The sequence below is a fragment of the Cottoperca gobio genome, chromosome 17 (genome assembly GCF_900634415.1).
Source record: "Cottoperca gobio chromosome 17, fCotGob3.1, whole genome shotgun sequence".
Classification (NCBI taxonomy): Eukaryota; Metazoa; Chordata; class Actinopteri; order Perciformes; family Bovichtidae; genus Cottoperca; species Cottoperca gobio.
The window spans coordinates 4,489,667-4,508,021 of record NC_041371.1 but is presented as its reverse complement, the minus strand read 5'-3'; the positions used below and the strand labels follow the sequence as shown (position 1 = coordinate 4,508,021).

Sequence of the window (18,355 nt, the reverse complement as noted above, 5' to 3'; positions counted from 1 at the left end):
CCTTGAGCTTCATCTGGTAACATTTGTAATACAATTCTTTTTGTTTTGTGATGGACACTTTATTTGGTTTTAAAACATCCATAACACCCCAAACAATGGCCAATTGTAGAAACTGAAAATAACTTAAATAATATAAATAAATAAATAAATATATATATATATATATATATATATATATATATATATATATATATATATATATATATATATATATATATATATACAGAAAAGTACAAATAAAAAAATTACACTAAGAAAAAATGTAAAATAAAAAGGAATTATAATTATAATAAGAATTATATATAATTATAATTTAATATATATATATATAAAGGAAAACAATGTGAATACAAACACACTTCAAATAAAATAGCTGTTTGGTTTAGGTTTCAAGGGCTTTTTGTATTTATTACTTCTACTGGTTATGTGTTATTTTGTCAAAACTGATCACCTATCAATTAGATGTGCAAAAAACTACGTAGTAATTGGCAACTTAAAAACAACTAAATTTAAAGAGCAACTTTTAACACCAGCTGAAGATCTTTTTTTTTCTTTTCATGCCCTCCACTGGTTTATCTCGTCGCCCTGCTGCAGTGACTAGCACTGTACTCCAGGGTGTGGTCAGTACACTGTGATGTCACTGTTGGGTGTGGTTAGGAGTGTAACCAGGCCTTGGTTTCTACATTTCTACTCACAAAATGGCACATGCTGCTTATGCCGACTTGTGTGGCAACAGAAAACTAGCCCCAGTCTTATATCGGTGTTTATTCAAGATCAAACTAGTATTTAACTTCTTTATTATGTCAAAATGCTACAAGACTTTCATCTACATTCTATATTCAGATTCTACAATCTACATTCATCATGGAAATGAAAGAAAGTAAAGTGCTGAAGGGCACTTTGACGAGTTTATCTTGGTTATTAACTAATCAAATACGACCAGTAAGTGCACAGCAGTCAGAAGAAGGAAGTGTTTGTTGGCTGCATATAAACTTTAGAAACACTGACAGAAAATGTTTTCTCTTACTTTTAATTATCAATTTTACATTTATTACACAGTTCTACAATATATTGCACATACAAAAGGTAGTATTGACTGAACAACTCCACCCAGAAAATAAATATTAAGTTCATTAAACAGACCACAGAGCCGACAGAGCTTACAGTACAGAACGCAATCAAACCCTGACGTTGACATAACAGTCTTAAATATATTAATGCCATAATAAAAGGAAATTGCAAATGGTTCTTTTCAGGAGAGGTCGACACAGTCCTGGCTGGTTCTTACAGTCCTGTGTCATTCCAGTCGTCTAGTAAGACATCATTGTACACCTTGAAACCATTAAAACATCTGATGACAAGATTGAAAAACATGAATGGCTAAACTTGAAGCAGTCTTGAAAGAAACAAAATCATATTTTCCCATTAGTTCTCGTCAGACATGTTTTTATGTTTGCGTCTCCCCGTTATGTTGCACCAGCTGTTCCAAGTGTTTACCAAGTAGAGATTTAAACATCACTCAATAAAAACAGGTTGCTTCACAACAACCGATTCTCACGTACAGTTTAGTTGCTAGTAAATATTTACACCCAGTAACGGACTAGCTAACAGAACCAAAGTTAACATTGCTAACATATGAGCAGTTTAGACGAAGGAGTTTTACAGATAATATGAAATATAGGCAACATATCTGACTCGACTTGATCAAAATTATGTTTAATAATGGTGATAAATGGGAAGAAACATGATGTACCATAAATTACAAAACAGAGCCAACACATTATACTAAATGACCAAATAACTTTGGCTAGGTTAGCATAGTCAGCTATTTCCCATTCATTCAAAAGTACTTAAATACTTAAGCACTTAAGCACACACATTTCTCAATGTATGCATTTGTAGACTATTAAATGCATTTACAAAGGATTGGCACACAAATGACCAAAGTCTTTACTTTACTAGCTTGGACATTTCTTAAGTAGTGAGTCACTCGTGTTTAACTAGCTAGTAGCAAGTAAAAACTTTACACACAAACTTAGTGATGGATTCACAAACAGCTGGTGCACCCCCGTCCTGCTTCTTTCCGAGCATAATTTTGTAATTTTATTGGCTTTTGAAAAAACAATCCTATTCAAGTTTATTACCACCATTCTTTAAAATGAGACCAATATCATCAAGACATTAAAACATCAGCTCTGAAACCTCGAGCAGAGGATGAGGAGTTGTGTTGCAGTCCCTGACACCAAAATAAACAACATAAACATAGAAGACATAGACTAATGCTATATTGCATCATAGTGTATTTCTAAAGGCATTATAAATGATAAAGGCACTTGTCCTGTAAGAGTATAAACAATCTCTACACCTGGTCAGTAAAAGTGTTTCAATAAGAACCAACACACTTTGATGAAACTCAACACTTTAAAGTCTAAATTCTAAAGTCTCTAAAAAAATACTTTGCAACTATTTCTTTATTTCATCTAAAAATGTACAATCCAAATACATGATGGAGTACATTTTCTTAAAAGACAACATGGCGGTTTAACACTTTGGCACAACAACCAAAGAAGCAGATATGATACTTTATCTACCACAAAGCCTCAGTTCCTCACAGTAATGTAAATGTTGTTTGTCAGGTCTTTAAAATAAGTTTTGGAAACTAGTGTATTTCATCAATAGTGTAGTTCCCTAATTAAAAATAGGCTTGATTGTAGTTTCCCCATTTTAGGAAACTGGCACCAACCACCTCATAGATGCAGTGCAGCAGTACGCTGGAGTTTTGAGCCGGTACTTTAAAAGACACTTGAAAACGTTTGGCAGTGGAAAACTGACGATGATTGAATCTTCCCTCTGAAAGCTTAATAATAAAGCAATGTTTAAGGTCTTATTCACTTTTTAGGTTTCCGTCAAACATATTCTCGGTTCTCGTAGTCCTTTTTAATGGCTTTTTTAATGCGGTCGATTTCATCTTCACTTGAACTGTCATGTTTGTCATGTTTGTCATGTTTGTCATATTTCTCCTTCTTGTCGCTTTCTAAAGCAGCTGTATCATTGCCTTCGTCGTTCTCTGGTACTGTGGACTGCAGCTCCTGTCGTATCCCGTTGAGCTCCACCAGACCTTCATGCAGCTGCGTCGCCACCTCCCTGATTTTGGCAGCAAACTCTGACTTGGCCCCTTTCTTGAGTTCTTTGGAGTCTTTGGCCACAAAGTAGATGTCCATACCTACAAAGAGTCCGGTGAGCACACCAGTGGCCATACTGGCAATCTGGACCGCTCGGGCCGCTGTGCTGCCCGCCACGTTTGCGATCTGCACCACACGCATGATCTCATTGGCGTTGACGAGGATGGCCTTCCCTGCCATGGCGCCGTCCTCAAAGAATCTACTACTGAGCGCAGGGAAGTCGCGGTTGTAGGCTTGTTCTTTCATTTTGATCAGGTCGAACCTCGACAGATTCTCGATACCCTGCTTGATGAATTTCAGACACTTGTCGAGGTCGACCATCTTGTCCTGATAATCCAGCACAATCTTCTCCACCTTCTTGCGGTCCATCGAGTTGTTGACCTGGTTGGAGATGCCGGCACCTGCTGATGTCAGACCGCCCGCCGTGGCGACACCCAAACCCACCGCCGTCACAATCAAGGATATTCCCATGGTAACCGGGGCCAGAGCGAGGCCTGTGATGGTGGCTATGCCCCCGATGGCGCTGGTGGAGCCTCCGGTGATTTGAGCGATCTTTGTGTTCTTGTTGAATTTGTCCAGTCCGTCTGCGATGGTGTTGAGGTCAATGACGTGCTGCCAGAGGCTCTCAGCGCGCTCTGAGAACAGTTTGTTGAAGACACGGATGCCCTTCTGCACCTTCTGTGCCGTCACAGCAAACGCTCTGAGACGAGCAATTTAAGAGTGATTACACAGAGCAAGGTCACAGTATCTCTCACTTACCACGAGTGTATCTAGCCTTCCCATATTGGTGGTTTTATTTGCCCAAGTTTTGAGATATCCAGCTTCCTCTCCAATACACTGGAGGTGTATACATGTTTTCTACCATGCGAAGCATTGCTAAGTGCACTAAGTAACGGCAAAACATCTGTCTAGAAACAACTTCATAATTACACAACTTGATGTCAAAAATGGTCTTACTTGGCCTCTTCTTTATCTGTCATGTCATCTTCTTGAGGCGTGTCCTCCCAAGCTGAGGTGGTAAAAATAAGAAATAACAATATGAAGTTTACTCATAATGTTACATAATTACATGGCCAAAAGTATGCAGACACCAAAAGATCTAGAACACATTATTCCAAAAGTATAGACATTAATCTGCTGCTATAACAGCTTCAACTCTTCTGGTTCCCAGCGTTCCACCAGATTTTGGAACCTGGTTGCAGGGATTTGTTCCCATTAAGCCACAAGAGAAATAAATAAACCTAGAAAACCCTTTTTTATGGACCTGGCTGAGGCATTATTATGTTGAAACAGAAAAGGTTCTTCCCTAAACTGTTGGCACAAAGTTGGAAGAACACTATTGTCTAAAATGTAATTGTATGCTGTGAATTTAGGGGCTTAAACCATGAAAAACGTCACCCTAAAGCATGTAAACAGGGATGTCCACATACTTTTGGTCATATAGTGTAAGTGGTTAAAGAAGAACTTAAGTGAAAAGTAAAGTAAAAAACATTTTATTTGTAACTTACGCTCCACTGTGTTCCACCAATCCATAAGGCCTTCCACATCCTGAAACACATCATTACATTTGTATGGTTTTGCATGTTTATGGTTGCTATCGAAAACAGTTATTAATAATGTAGAACATTTACTATATATGTTTCAGAAACCAACCTGGCCGTCTTCAGGCTGTGATGGGTCAATACGTAAGTCCTCCAGCTGGTCGAACAAGGTTCTATTTCCACCTCCATTCTGAAACAACAAAAATATTACTTATTAAAATTCATTCATTCATTCATTCATATATATATATATATATATATATATATATATATATATATATATATATATATATATATATATATATATATATATATATATATATATATATATATATATATATATATATATATATATATATATATATATATATATATATATATATATATATATATATATATATATATATATATATTTCCCTGTGTAAAGACAAATACCTGGGTCTACTGAGTAGCTGAAGTGTGTCAGTAAGACAAAAAGACTGAGAAACATAAAGAGCAAGAATTCAAATCGACGTATCAAGTGGTGCATATGCTAAGTTTCATGTTTTATGCTGTATATGCTCAGATAAAGAGGAGGAAGTGATAGTAAAAGGGATTCTGAATGCACAATGCATGTTTTTGCAGAAGTAAAGTAGGACAATGTCTTCCATGGACGCATTGAAAAGGGAAGCAGAGAAACAAGTCTGGGCACATTGCAACCTAATCTCATCTTTTTGCTAAGAACATGCACAAACTGTGTGGAGGTGGATTTCATGTCGAGAGTGGAGGGTGAAAACAAAACACATGTTGATTATAATAGCCTCTGTTGGGAGCTTAGCAGACACCCTGGAGACATACATAACAGTGTTTCAGGGATGGGTCAGGTGACTGAAACAGACCTTTTGTAATCCTGAACCACAATGGATGTAAGACTGCAACTCGTCAGTCTGGTGGACAAATACACTGACACAGACTGGGTGGGAAAAAGTTCAAAGCTGTGTGAGAGGTGACTGAAGGAAAGAAAGAAAAGGGAGACAACGTCAAACACAATGTCTCATTCAGTGTTTTTTTCTCTACCTCTGCTCTAGCTCCGTCCTGTGCGTTCTTCGGTGCACCTTTGCCCTGAAACCAATGAACACAAACACAAACACACACACACACCCAAACACACAGTTAAAGCCTTTATAATATCAATATAAAACTTTGCTTCTGGGCAGATTTAGGTTCCCATGAAGTCCAGACAGCTACAAAGACAGCACAGGTAGAAGGGAACTTATTGGAACAACTGAAAAATTTGATACAAATTCTGGTTAAAAGATTAGTCTTTGAATTAGCAGTGAGGTAACTAGGTCATAAAAGATAGCAATAAATGATAATGCAGGCATTAATTTATTGATAAAATGTGACATAAATTTATATTTTAATTTGCTTCTATATTATTAACTATTGTGCTACTTTCCTATACAATTTTCCCTTTTATGTATTTTTTGTTTTTTATTAACTTTTAAATGTAGTTATTTATTTTTGCATTCATCTTTAAATGTTTTTATTCATTTTTAAATGTGTGATTTTTACATATTAATGCATGTTTTTATTTCCTTTATGTCCTCCATATTGTGGAGCCGCGGTGAAACAAAACCATACTACGGTTACTTTATGGTTCCGTCACTCATCTTTAGTGTAAATAGCATTTTCTCTCTTCTGTCGCCCTTTTTACTACTTTATTCGGTGTGATAAAGAATATTCTTTGATGTTTAGTTTAAACAATTAGATTTTTTCTCACTTCAGAACCGTTCTGCCTCGGAGAATGTTTTTATAATCTCAAATCTCGCCCTGTGATCCGTGCATGCTGGTGCTGTCTCTGTAGTGACCTGAAGCTTCGGTTCATCACAACAGACTGTAGCTCTGTTCAGACATGGAGTACGTACAGAAGCATTGCTGCCTTCATTATATGTTAAAGTGATGCTTTGTGTAATTTAGACAAAGGTGACGTTGACTTCAGTTTGTTTTTGTTAGTTAACGCCCATTGACATCAACCGTTTTTCTTCCGATGGGTCATATATTCAACATTTAACAAGCTATGTATGATCTTAATGAGCACAGAATAACAAGCACTAAATGCCTTAAATAGGTTGGTGTGGTGACAGTGACATGGAGTATGACGTAGGCCGAAATCAGTGTCCTCAAATTCTAGTTTCTCCAGTTCAGTGACAGGCAGAAACTCATTGTCTCCATGGTGATACAGAAAAAAAACAAGGGATTCTTTTCTTTAGGATCAAAGCGCAGTGATACAGCAGCATTATCCTTGGTAGGTAAGTATTATCCACATGGGAGGAAACAAGTTAGTACATGTTTCACATGTTTGAGTGTTACCTTGACCCGAGGCATGAAGGGATTGTGTCTCTTTGGTTTCTTGACTTTGGTCTAAAATAAAACAAAACAGTGTTACAGTGTTACTCTGAGGAAGATGCAAGTCAACCTCTGAAATGTTCCTTTAGCAGTAATTACATTAAAATGAACATTCCTGATAACCATCATTGTAAAAATCAAACCAAGAACTATTTAATTAAAAGCTTGTTGAATGATTAAAGTAATTAGTTAAAATACCTCTGTTTTGTCCTTCTCATCTTTCTTATCTTCTTTGGATGAAGACTCATCTTCTTCTCCCAGCCCTTCATCATCAGACTGAGCCTGAAGTAAACAACAATCAAAGTATGAACTAAATAATGAAATAAATACGTATTTAGGGGGGGAAGTAACAAAGGGTTGCATATGAACTCCTTCCTAATGTAAAATAATGTAATGTAATGTAATGTATATATATATATATATATATATATATATATATATATATATATATATATATATATATATATATATATATATATATAAAGTTATAATATAAAGTTATATAAATATATATATAAAACCAAAAAAGATAAATGTCTTCAAGACAAAATCAAGAAATAAATACCTTGGCTCCAGCTCGTGGCACAAACGGATTATGGTGCTTGTGTTTTTTCACTTTGGTCTGTGAAAGAAATTCAAATAGCAGTGACAATGTTAGGCCACATGAAAAGCAATAACTGGAAGAACTACTTTTCATTACATCCTGCATATGTGCTTTATGTTTGCTCCAGTTTAAACAGATCCATCCCTCTGCAACAGGTGTGTTTCAGGTAGCTGTATATTTTGCATGTGAACAATAGTTGCAGTCTAAGCTCACCACCATCTACTTTCATCACTAAAAGTGGGAGTTATTACAAACTCATGCTGTGCAGCCAAACATTGTTCAAAGCAGCAGAACTTTATTTAAAATCTAGTGGAGAATATATAATACTGTCAGACAGTGCGGAATAAGACCATTTTAACAACCTGAAAGCTACTTAAGGGTAAACAAAAGTGGGAAAACTGAATGTTAAAGGGTTAAATTGCCGTGTGACTAATAATAACCACAAGCTTCCGTAACCCTCACGCTGACAACAGCCTGCTGGTGCCAGCTGTCATTTGCTTGGCATGAAAGAAGTGATCAGAAGAAAGCAGGAACTAGAACTTTACCAGAAGTGTTTGTTTTCACTGCATGTAGCAGCAAATGTGAGTTCATACCACACAGACAATTAACTCACAGATACGTAACATGCTAAAGATAAATCAGTCGCTGTGTGACAATCAGTTTTCTGAGATTAAGACTAATATTAAGGATCAGTAATTAATACAGTTTGGCCGACAATGATGAAGCGATAAACTTACTGCTTTGCTTTCCGGAGGGTTCTCCTCATCTCCCTCTGCAGCTGCCGCTGATTCCTCTTTGAGGCCTTCTTCGTCTGATCGGCTCTGCAGCAAATTAAACTCGTTACACTTTGATTGAATTTACAGGAGGTTTAATTTGAGTGTTTACTATTCGTGAGCACTGGTAGGTGTTTGAATGTGTGCCTGTGTTGTTGTGAGAGTTTGATAAAGGCTTGTGAAAACAGATGGTGATATTATTGTATTCAAGCGGCTCAAAGACAAGTTTTAGAAATGACAACTGATCAGAAGGTGGAAATCACTTGAAACTGATTTTGACTAATATAATGATATTTTGTTTCCACACATGTTTGAAGACACACAAAATACTTTGAATAATAATTACTGTCTAATGTGGCTTAAACAAAAAATAAGAAGCTAATTATTTACATTTCAAGTTTCTTTTTAACACTTGTGTACATTGCAGACTGTACTGGACTATGGCTTCAAAACTATTTGAGATTACACAAAATCATCTTGTACGGTATGTACTTAAACTCAGATTTAAGATGAGCTCAGAGAAACTTTCCCCTTCAGCAGAGGAACGTGGAAACACTCTGTACAGTGAAGGTCAAATGTGAAGTAACAATGAACAAAACACATTTTCAACCGAGGGGATCATTAAGTTTTAAGTGTTTCTGCTTTTGACTCACAGAGTGAGACTCTATTGATTCCTTTCCATGTATACAAAGCAAGCAATTCAAAAACATAATAATAACCTTCATGCTTGCTATGTTGGATCATTGATCAAATGATAAAATAATGAACTAATTTAACTCGTCTTCAAATATATTCACACTCTGAGGAAGCAGAAGTATAAACTGTACCTTCTTATCCTCAGTCCCTCTTGCTTTTACTTTGTCGTATGTGGACGTCCCCTTCATCTCCTGTAGAGATCGCAGGCTTAGCAACAGAATATAACAGACCGTAGATAAAGTAGAGAATAGTCTAACTTGGACCAAATGCCACCGAGTTAAACTGCTTGCAAACCTCTTTAGTTGGTCTGGGTGGGACCGTTGGAGTTTCACTTCTTTCCTTTCTCTCTGGCTGGATCATGTTGCTTTTGACCTGACAAGGACACACACACACATAATCACACAGTGTGCTGGAGCAGGAGGGCAGGGAGGTTTGAATAAGAGCGCACAGGCAATAAAGGGAGGTACGGGGATGAGGAGGATGTGGTGGAAGTCTGCAGCGGGAGGAGCGTGAGGAGACGGGGTATTTTGACAGAGGTTTGATCAGCTGTGTGTCTGTGTGTGTGTGTGTGTGTGTGTGTGTGTGTGTGTGTGGTCACCGATGACTCATGACTGATGCGAAAATTAGACTGACCAATTTTGGCATCTCTTCCCGTTGATTCTCATTCTCTATGTCTTTCTATTTCCCCCTCAATCGTCCTTCTTTTTATTGTTTTTGTTTATTTCTTTAGAGATACTTTATTATTATATTTTTTCACTATAAAATATATAAACATTGTAGGAACGCCTTGCTTCTGCAAAACAAGTCTGCATGACAGACTTTTGAATCCGTTCCCTGTGACATTTACTAAAAGAGATGACATTCTCAACAAGACCAGGCAAGACAAGTTAAAGTGTACACACACACACACACACACACACACACACACACAACACACACACACACACACCTGTTTATTGCCTGATGACCTCTCGCTGTACGCAGGTGGATCCTCGTCGTCTGAGCTCGTCTGCTTGTCATTCTGCAGATACAAGACATAAATCTTATTTTATGAAAAACGCATGAATGAGGCTGATCACTCCTCTTTTAAAATATCAACCTTCTACAGCACGATCAAAACATTGTATCTAAACCTTTCTTACTTTGTTTGCAGATCGAAAAGGGTTCAGCTTTTCCATCGCCCCAGCAAACTTACTCTGAATATGAACATAACGCAAAGAGAAACAAACACATAAAATAAGGACCACATACAGAAATTAAATGACCTATTAAAAACTTTCAAAATTAACTTTCAAAAACCTTACAAACCTGTTTGTGACCGGGCTGGCTCTCTCCATTGTCCAATATCTCCTCACAATCAGAGTCGGAGTTATTCTCCTGCAGATGAAGCAAATGTTTTCATTTGTAAAATATAAATAAAAGCAGTACTAGTATGACCAGATGTACATCACATGTGGATTACTTCAAAATAAAAAATATGCATGAGATACTATTTATATAGAGTGTGAAGGGAAACATGAACTGATGATGTTATGATGTTAAGAGTACAGTACAACACCTGTTTGTCAGAGTAGAACGTGCTCTTCATCATCGCACTAAAACCATTCTGAAATAAGACGAAGACACCTTTAAAGAACAGCTTATAGCCCTAACCTTTACTTTAACATGAAATCTCAACTTTTTCCTGAACATTCTGAGAAAAATATAAAAATTAGGCCAATAACTAATATTGTCAAGCTGATGTTCACTGCATGATGTTTCCCAAACTGCCAGAACAAACCACCTGCTTGGTTTTGGGCTTCTCTGCAGTAGAGGTATTCTCCTTGGAGTCTCCTGAGTGCTCAGTCTTTTCTTTATCCTGTTACAACACGATACACATTATCAGCACGTCATTAAACTCAAAACGTGCCCGACAGTGTAAAGTACTGGCTGGTAGAGTCATTAATCTAATGCATGATTAAGTGTGAGATAAAATTACTTGAGATGAGGCGGTGGAAGGATTCTTCAGGATCTTCGCCGCTACTCCACCCTGACGGAGAATTCAAAGCAGCTAAAGTTAGAACCTGATTTTAACTACTGTGTATTCTGTTAGGTACAAGTTAATCTCTCACCTTTGAAGACTTCTCTATAAGACTGTCACTGCTGGCAGAGAGGTTACTATCCACAGACAAATCCTCCTAAACAGACAAAAAATACACTCAAGTGTTGTATTAGGGAAATATCCATCATTTATTAAAAGACTGCAGGCACCGGGGCAAAACAGACGGCTGGTTACGATTAGCAAGTTATTAGCAAGTTTAGAAATTAAGGAGCAAACACAGGCATTTTCAAATTGTCTACTTAGTGACTTTGACACAGACCAAAATTCCCAAACATCCCATAAAAATAAATAAATGAATGGGTAAATAAATACATCTGGTTTCAAGTCACATAAGAAACTAATTATCCCTCAAACAGGATAACTTGACCGTCTTACCTGAGACTGAGATTTGGCAACTTTTTTTCTGAACACCCCCCCAAAGATTCCTCCTTTCTCCTGAGGGAAAGAATATAAAGCCAACATTCAAAATGACTACATTTACCGTTATGTTTTGATCTTACAGTGGCCGGCTATAACAAACCTCACCTTAGTGTTCTCAGAAAGATTGTCAGTGCTTCCCGAGAGCTCGCCGGGTTCAGACAAATCATCCTGAAGGTGAGAAACGAATGTCAACCATCGAATATTAATCCTGTCCCTATAATTTATAGTAACATGGTTTAATGGTGAGATGAATAAGATGCAGCAAAGCTCCATAATTCTCACCTGAGACTGTCTCCTCGCTCCAAAAAGCTTTGGGGACTTTTTAAACATCCCGCTGAACACCCCTCCGGTCTCCTGGAGAGAAAGTCACATGAAAATGGTTTAAATGTTTCCCATAATGATGGAATTTATTAAAGTATTCCTCTGGTTTCAGAAACCTCACCTTAGTGTCGCTGTTCACAGAAAGATTGTCTTTGCTGCCTGAGAGCTCGCTGGGTGCAGACAAATCCTCCTGAAGACCAGAAACAAACATCCCCGTTCTGATTATCATCGTCACCGCTTATAATGTAGCCAGGTTAAAGTGAGAAGCACAGCGCTCACCTGAGACTGGGTCCTCGCTCCAAAAGGCTTTGGGGACCTTTTAAACATCCCACTGAACACCCCTCCGGTCTCCTGGAGAGAAAGTCACATGAAAATGGTTTTCAAAAATGTTGCTCATGATAGAAGAATCTAGTAAAGTATTCTTCTGGTTTAAGATGTCAGATGGATTTCTCTTCCAAATGCTGATGCATGCAGGTTTACCTCACCAACACACACAGAAACAGAAACACACAGTTCCCAAACTCTCAGTCCACTGAGCGGAGAACAATACAAACAGCTTTATCTCACAGTTTAATGAAACTGAAACACATTCAGCCCTGAGAAATGATGTGATGTGGTTCATAAATAAATACAGAAGGATAATGACTTTACAATTTCAAAGCACAGTGCATCATAGTTTCTACTGGTTGATCATGCAACAGTTGAACAAAAGTGAGTCCAACAGGGCCATCTGGAAAATTCAACAAAACAGGAAACGCATGCTTGAATCAGTTATACAAACTTTAGATGAAGTGAATATATGCAGGACAGATGTTTAATGTGACTGTAGCTTTAACAACAGCTGTTTAGACAAGGACAACTGGGTAGTTCAAATAATAGGAATAATTTATGAGAGAATGTGCCCATTATGAGGGCATTTATTAAAGTATTCCTCTGGTTTCACAAACCTCACCTTAGTGTCGCTGTTCACAGAGAGATTGTCTTTGCTGCCTGAGAGCTCGCTGGGTGCAGACAAATCCTCCTGAAGGCCAGAAACAAACTGATTATTATTATCATCATCTCCTAATAATGTAACACAGGTAAAACATGTGAGCTGTGAGATGCAAACCTCTCACCTGAGACTGTGTCCTCGCTCCAAAGGGCTTTGAGGTTTTTTTAAACATCCCACTGAACACCCCTCCGGTCTCCTGGAGAGAAAGTCACATAATTAATACTTATACATTTTTAACTGATGCAGCTGACGGCTGGATGGGCAGGGATTTAGTGCTTCACACATTGGCCAGCAGTTCCTCAGAATTGCTGATGCATGCAGGTTCAAGCCAGTGCTTCCAAACACCCACAACAAAACACAGCGTTCTCCAACTCCCCACCTAATGAGGCCAGCTCTACACACGTACCGTAGGTTAAATGAGATCAGCAACATGTGTCTAGTTAACACTGAGGAAGCACTCAATGCAAAATCTGATTTGTGATGTGTTTTCCACTTCATTAGTATGTAATACACTGAAGCTTTGGGACAATTTAGAGAAATATTTAATGCGATTTTGGTTACAGAAAACGGTTTACCGACACAGACATTGGCGTTTACTTTGACTGTAATCTGCCCATTCAAAAAGATGTGACACATCTGATTCTGTTTTCAAATTCAACATTCAATACTTTATTGCCTTTTTGTGATAGTTAATAGGAATTTAGTCTGGTGAGCTCAAACAAAACCAAAACAAAGTAAAAAAAAACCTCACATTGCATACAGTAACCACACTCAGACATAAAACAAGTAAAAAAAAGTATGTTTGTATGTATAATAAATAAATAAATAAATAAGCAAGCTAACATTTTTTTAGGGGGAAAGAAATATGTTATTACAAGCGTGAATGAAAAAAACATGGAAATCATACTGCCAAACGTCACAAAGATATGTGTTTTATATTCGTTATATTTTATTACTGCCATCATATTTTTATTTATTTGACAATAAGAATTGCATCGAGTCTTATTCTGCTATGTAATTGTCCTACCTGTTATTCAAGCTATGATCTAGATTGATTGCAGGACTTTGTATATTGTGTTGCATTTGTTTCCAGCGGTTTGTATTATTGCATTAAAACATTTAAATTGTCGGATGAGACTCACCTTAGCTGTGGTGTTCTCAGACAGACTGTCGTTACTGGCTGTGAACTCGTTGTCCAAAAGATTCTGAAACACACAAAATGATCCTTCAGCTGCACAACATTATACATGTCAGGCATTTAGCTGAAAATATTGTATTTTCCAGATTCTGTGTGCAAAACATGTAATAGTAGCTGCTGTTTCACCTGCGAAGGCCTCCGGACATGTCCTGGTTTAGGAGATCGTTTCAGTATCCCACCGAACACACCTGATTTTTCCTAAAGAGAAAAGTGAAGCGAAATGTTTAGTTTCACAGAAACACGCTAACATAGCATTTTGGTTATACTGTATATTTGTCTTCATTCTTGTATGTAATTGTCCAACCTTTTGTTAAAGCTGTAATCTCTGATTGATGTACACCAGTTGTGTTAATAAAAGGAAAAAAATGCAAAACGAAATACAAAGTTCTTGCATTAAAAATAAAAGTGTCGGATGAGACTCACCTTAGTTGTGGTGTTCTCGGACAGACTGTCGTTACTGGCTGTGAACTCGTTGTCCAGAAGATCCTGAAACACACAAGATTATCCGTCAGCGTATTTTCCAGATGATATATCGCTGTGTGCAGGACATAAATAGATTATCGTGTTTCACCTGCGAAGGCCTCCGGACATGTCCTGGTTTAGGAGATCGTTTCAGTATCCCACCGAACACACCTGATTTTTCCTAAAGAGGAAAGTGCAGCGAAAGATTTATGTTCACAGACTGACATATTTTTGGTATTCCGACACAAGTTTCTCATGTTAGAGGAGAAAGTAAACTCACCTTTGATGACTTGTTGTCTGTTAAACTGTCACTACTGGCGGACAGTTCGGAATTTTGTACTGAGAGGGAGTCCTATAGAAGGGTTAGGGCCAGAGTCATTTAAATAGAGTTTTATAAAATTACAAATCTAATGTATTATAAGAAATACAACGCAAGAAGGTGGGTAAATAAATAATACATGCAAATAAATGGAATACTAATTAATACATTTAAATGCCCAGAGGTGATATCTTTAAGTTGCTTATCAGACCAACAGTCCAAAACATAAAGATTTCTAATGTAACTGTATATAAAACAGAGAAAAGCAGCAATTGCTCACTTTTAAAAAGCTAAACCAGCAAATGTTTTGACATTGTTGTTGGCTTAAATGATCATTTAATAAGCCAAATTGTTGTTAACTAATCTTTTTCTTGATCAACTAACTGATTAATGATTTCAATGTGAGTTACATTTAAAAACATATATGAGACAAGACAAACCTGTAGCTGTCCGTCTTTGGCAGCTTTGGTCGTCTTTTTAAACATTCCTTTAAATACGCCTCCTTTCTCCTGAAATATAAATACATATGATAATAAATCACTTATTTATAATAACACAATGATATCAATCAGAAAACTGAAATACACAATGCAAAGAATGAACAAAAAGGTTTCTTGAGCATCACCTTGGTGCTGCTGTCAGTAAGACTATCATTGCTCTTTGAAAGTTCACTGCTGACCGATAAACTGTCCTGTAAAGTCAACATAGAGCCGATGTGAGTAGATGCAGAATCAAATAGTGTAAATCCATAAATACTGTACGTTTCATAATGTTAGTTTCGTATTAAAATTGTACATTTTACAAAGTGGCAGTTGCTGTCAACAATACGAGTATGAGTAAACATTTTAAATATTATTATAACAAATTCAGTTCAATATATATATATTCAATATATCAGTGACTAACACTCACTAGTGAGCTTTCATGACAAGCGAGATTAGATTGAATACTAGAACATAACCTGTGCTTGGAGAGATGGTTCTGCAGACTTGAAGGATTTTTTGAACTTCCCACCGAATAACGCTACCTTATCCTGAATGAGGGGTAAAAAATAAAAACTTGAAAATACTCATTTATGCATAAAACATATTAAAGGATGAAAACACCGGAGTAATCTCTACTATGGTTTCAGTCAGTATGAGTGAGTAATCCTTCACTGCCATGATCTGTGAGTCAGCAGCATAAATCTGTCTCTCGAAGTGGAAAAGATGCTGTGAATTATTAACAATTTACTGATGATAGGATGCATTTACTCGTTCACATTTCACAGTCCAGCTTTACGTCCAGATTTCATGTTTGGACTTGAAACCTTGATTACAGTAAATAAAGAGTGATTGTTTTTTTCTAGCTCTGGGAAAACTTGTCATATTAGTAATTTGAGAATCACATAAAAAAGGAGACAAAGGGGCATTATGTTTTATGTTACGGGTCCCATATATTGCTATAATAAACAAGAAGTGATATGTTACAGTAAATTCATAAGAAGGTTCCTGCAGAAACTATATACTTTTGTACTAATTATAGGAAAGTCTAACTATTGGTACCATAACATAAGAGTTTAAAGACAAAGATTCAATTTTGTGAAGAAAAAAGTTTCTCGTAATAAATATTAACTAAATAATATTCACTCGGGTTTAAATGGAGCATTTCTTTCAAGAAAAGTCTTCTAGAAATCAACATCTGCTTTTTAAACTCAACATAACTAACTAACTAAATATAACCATCATAAAACTTTGCAGTTATTTTCCTTTAAGAAGTAACAAATTACATATTTTTTAGGAAAAATAAATAAAAAATAGGACACAACATAAAACCTTACTACAAAAACAAGTTATTTTATATATATATGAAATGTTGTTGATAGTAAGAACACAGGTTAACACAGGCCCATTTTTACCCTGAAGCAACCTAGTCAATTAATCCAGCCATAATAACAAGGCTACAGATTCAACACTGTGCACTCAAAGTAAAGCTGAAAGTCAGCATTTGACCCTCATAATCATTGTTTAATGACAAATCCATTTTTCTGGAGTATAGAGCCAGAATAACAGAAAATATGTCACTGTCTACCAGTGGTAACGACAGTTTCAGTCACACAGATTGAGGTCAAGTAGATGAATTCAACTAAAACATGGCTGTTTAGCTGACTTAAGCAAAGACAAAAAACAATAAAACAACGCTGCAAACAAAGTATTACATTAAAAACTAAATATCTAACGTTACTCACGGCTACGCCTCCTCCTTCACACTCCAAATCCAGGTCATCGTATCGCTCCTGTCAAACAGCAGTACATTTCCAACGGTTATTTAAACGTAACATCACATTTCCAACGGTTATTTAAACGTAACATCACATTTCCAACGGTTATTTAAACGTAACATCACATTTCCAACGGTTATTTAAACGTAACGTCACATTTCCAACGGTTATTTAAACCTAACGTCACATTCCCAACGGTTATTTAAACCTAACGTCACATTCGTAATTTCCAACGGCTATTTAACATTAACTGACATGTTCACCAGTTTGTGTGGAGGATAAGCGACAGAAAGAAGGACGTTAGCCTTTTTTGAAAGACGAATTTAAACTTTAACTCACCATTAAAGCTACTGCAACTCTGCCCGTGTTTGTTCTATTGTTAATCGATGTTGTTGGTATTGGTTTGTTGAAATGTTTCAGTCCCAGTTAGCTCGTGTTATCCGTACCCGGGTCGGTTGTTTTCACTCACTAAAGCTGGGAAGTTTCTCCTCCCTCCTCATGAAAATAACACACAAAAAAAGGAAAAAGAAACAGGCTGGAAATCAGAGACGTCCCACAGATCCTTGTGACTTGTGACAAACAATGCTGAAACCGGCGGATCCAGTTTTTTCTCTCTACCTGTGTTGTCGTCCAGGAGAGGGCGTGTCTGTCTCACCTGGGCGTTTGACACCATTCTAATGCTGCGTTCAAGTGCTGCTTCGAGACACTAAGCTTCACACGGATTATCTATGCTTACTGACAGTGGTGGGAAAAGTATTCAGCCATTTTACAAGATAGTATAGGGAAGGTATTTATGACCAAAATTGTACTTAGTAAAGTACTTACCTGTAATTACATATCACCTGAAAAGAAGTGGCAAAATACAGAATACTCAAAGCACACAGTATGCATAATAAATATGGTTAATTCTTTAGTTTATTCTCCCACCATACAATGCACAAAAGTTTAAAAAAATGAAGGAGTTGCTTACAGCTGGGGTGACATTTAAATTGATTGCAGGTGGTGGTGAACCAGAAGGACATCTTAGAAAACAAGAAATAAATATTAAATCATTGAGGAAAAATACTAAAATAATGAACCAAAGTTGCAGTTTTATTTG

At 36.8% G+C, this 18,355-nt stretch overlaps 1 protein-coding gene across 5 annotated transcripts; it reads right to left on the bottom strand.

Moving 5' to 3' along the window:
• Positions 1-945: 945 nt before the first annotated feature.
• On the bottom strand, positions 946-18,198 carry apol1 (apolipoprotein L, 1). Of its 5 annotated transcripts, XM_029453621.1 has the most exons (37): positions 18,082-18,198; positions 17,875-17,991; positions 17,596-17,748; positions 17,224-17,271; positions 15,958-16,029; positions 15,622-15,687; positions 15,437-15,505; positions 14,958-15,029; positions 14,787-14,858; positions 14,639-14,701; positions 14,342-14,413; positions 14,160-14,222; positions 13,142-13,213; positions 12,979-13,047; positions 12,306-12,377; positions 12,148-12,216; positions 11,988-12,059; positions 11,811-11,873; positions 11,661-11,720; positions 11,296-11,361; positions 11,163-11,213; positions 10,968-11,042; positions 10,743-10,790; positions 10,493-10,561; positions 10,327-10,380; positions 10,134-10,205; positions 9,479-9,556; positions 9,316-9,375; positions 8,453-8,536; positions 7,677-7,733; positions 7,310-7,393; positions 7,076-7,126; positions 5,780-5,824; positions 4,836-4,913; positions 4,691-4,730; positions 4,140-4,191; positions 946-3,882 (listed from the first exon to the last, which is right to left on the bottom strand). In XM_029453621.1, the coding sequence occupies exons 3-37, from the start codon at positions 17,596-17,598 to the stop codon at positions 2,907-2,909; spliced, it is 3,117 nt and encodes a 1,038-aa protein (XP_029309481.1). In that variant the 5' UTR covers positions 17,599-17,748; positions 17,875-17,991; positions 18,082-18,198; the 3' UTR covers positions 946-2,906. The 5 variants fall into 5 exon arrangements, with proteins under 5 accessions (XP_029309481.1, XP_029309485.1, XP_029309483.1 ...); XM_029453625.1 differs by lacking the exons at positions 12,148-12,216; positions 12,306-12,377; XM_029453623.1 differs by lacking the exons at positions 14,160-14,222; positions 14,342-14,413.
• Positions 18,199-18,355: the final 157 nt, after the last annotated feature.

Coding starts and splice junctions, on each gene's coding strand:
- apol1 (XM_029453621.1), bottom strand. Junction 13,048..13,141: donor GAGCGAGGACACAGTCTCAG/GTGAGAGGTTTG, acceptor TCTGGCCTTCAG/GAGGATTTGTCTGCACCCAG. Junction 9,376..9,478: donor CACCCAGACCAACTAAAGAG/GTTTGCAAGCAG, acceptor CGATCTCTACAG/GAGATGAAGGGGACGTCCAC.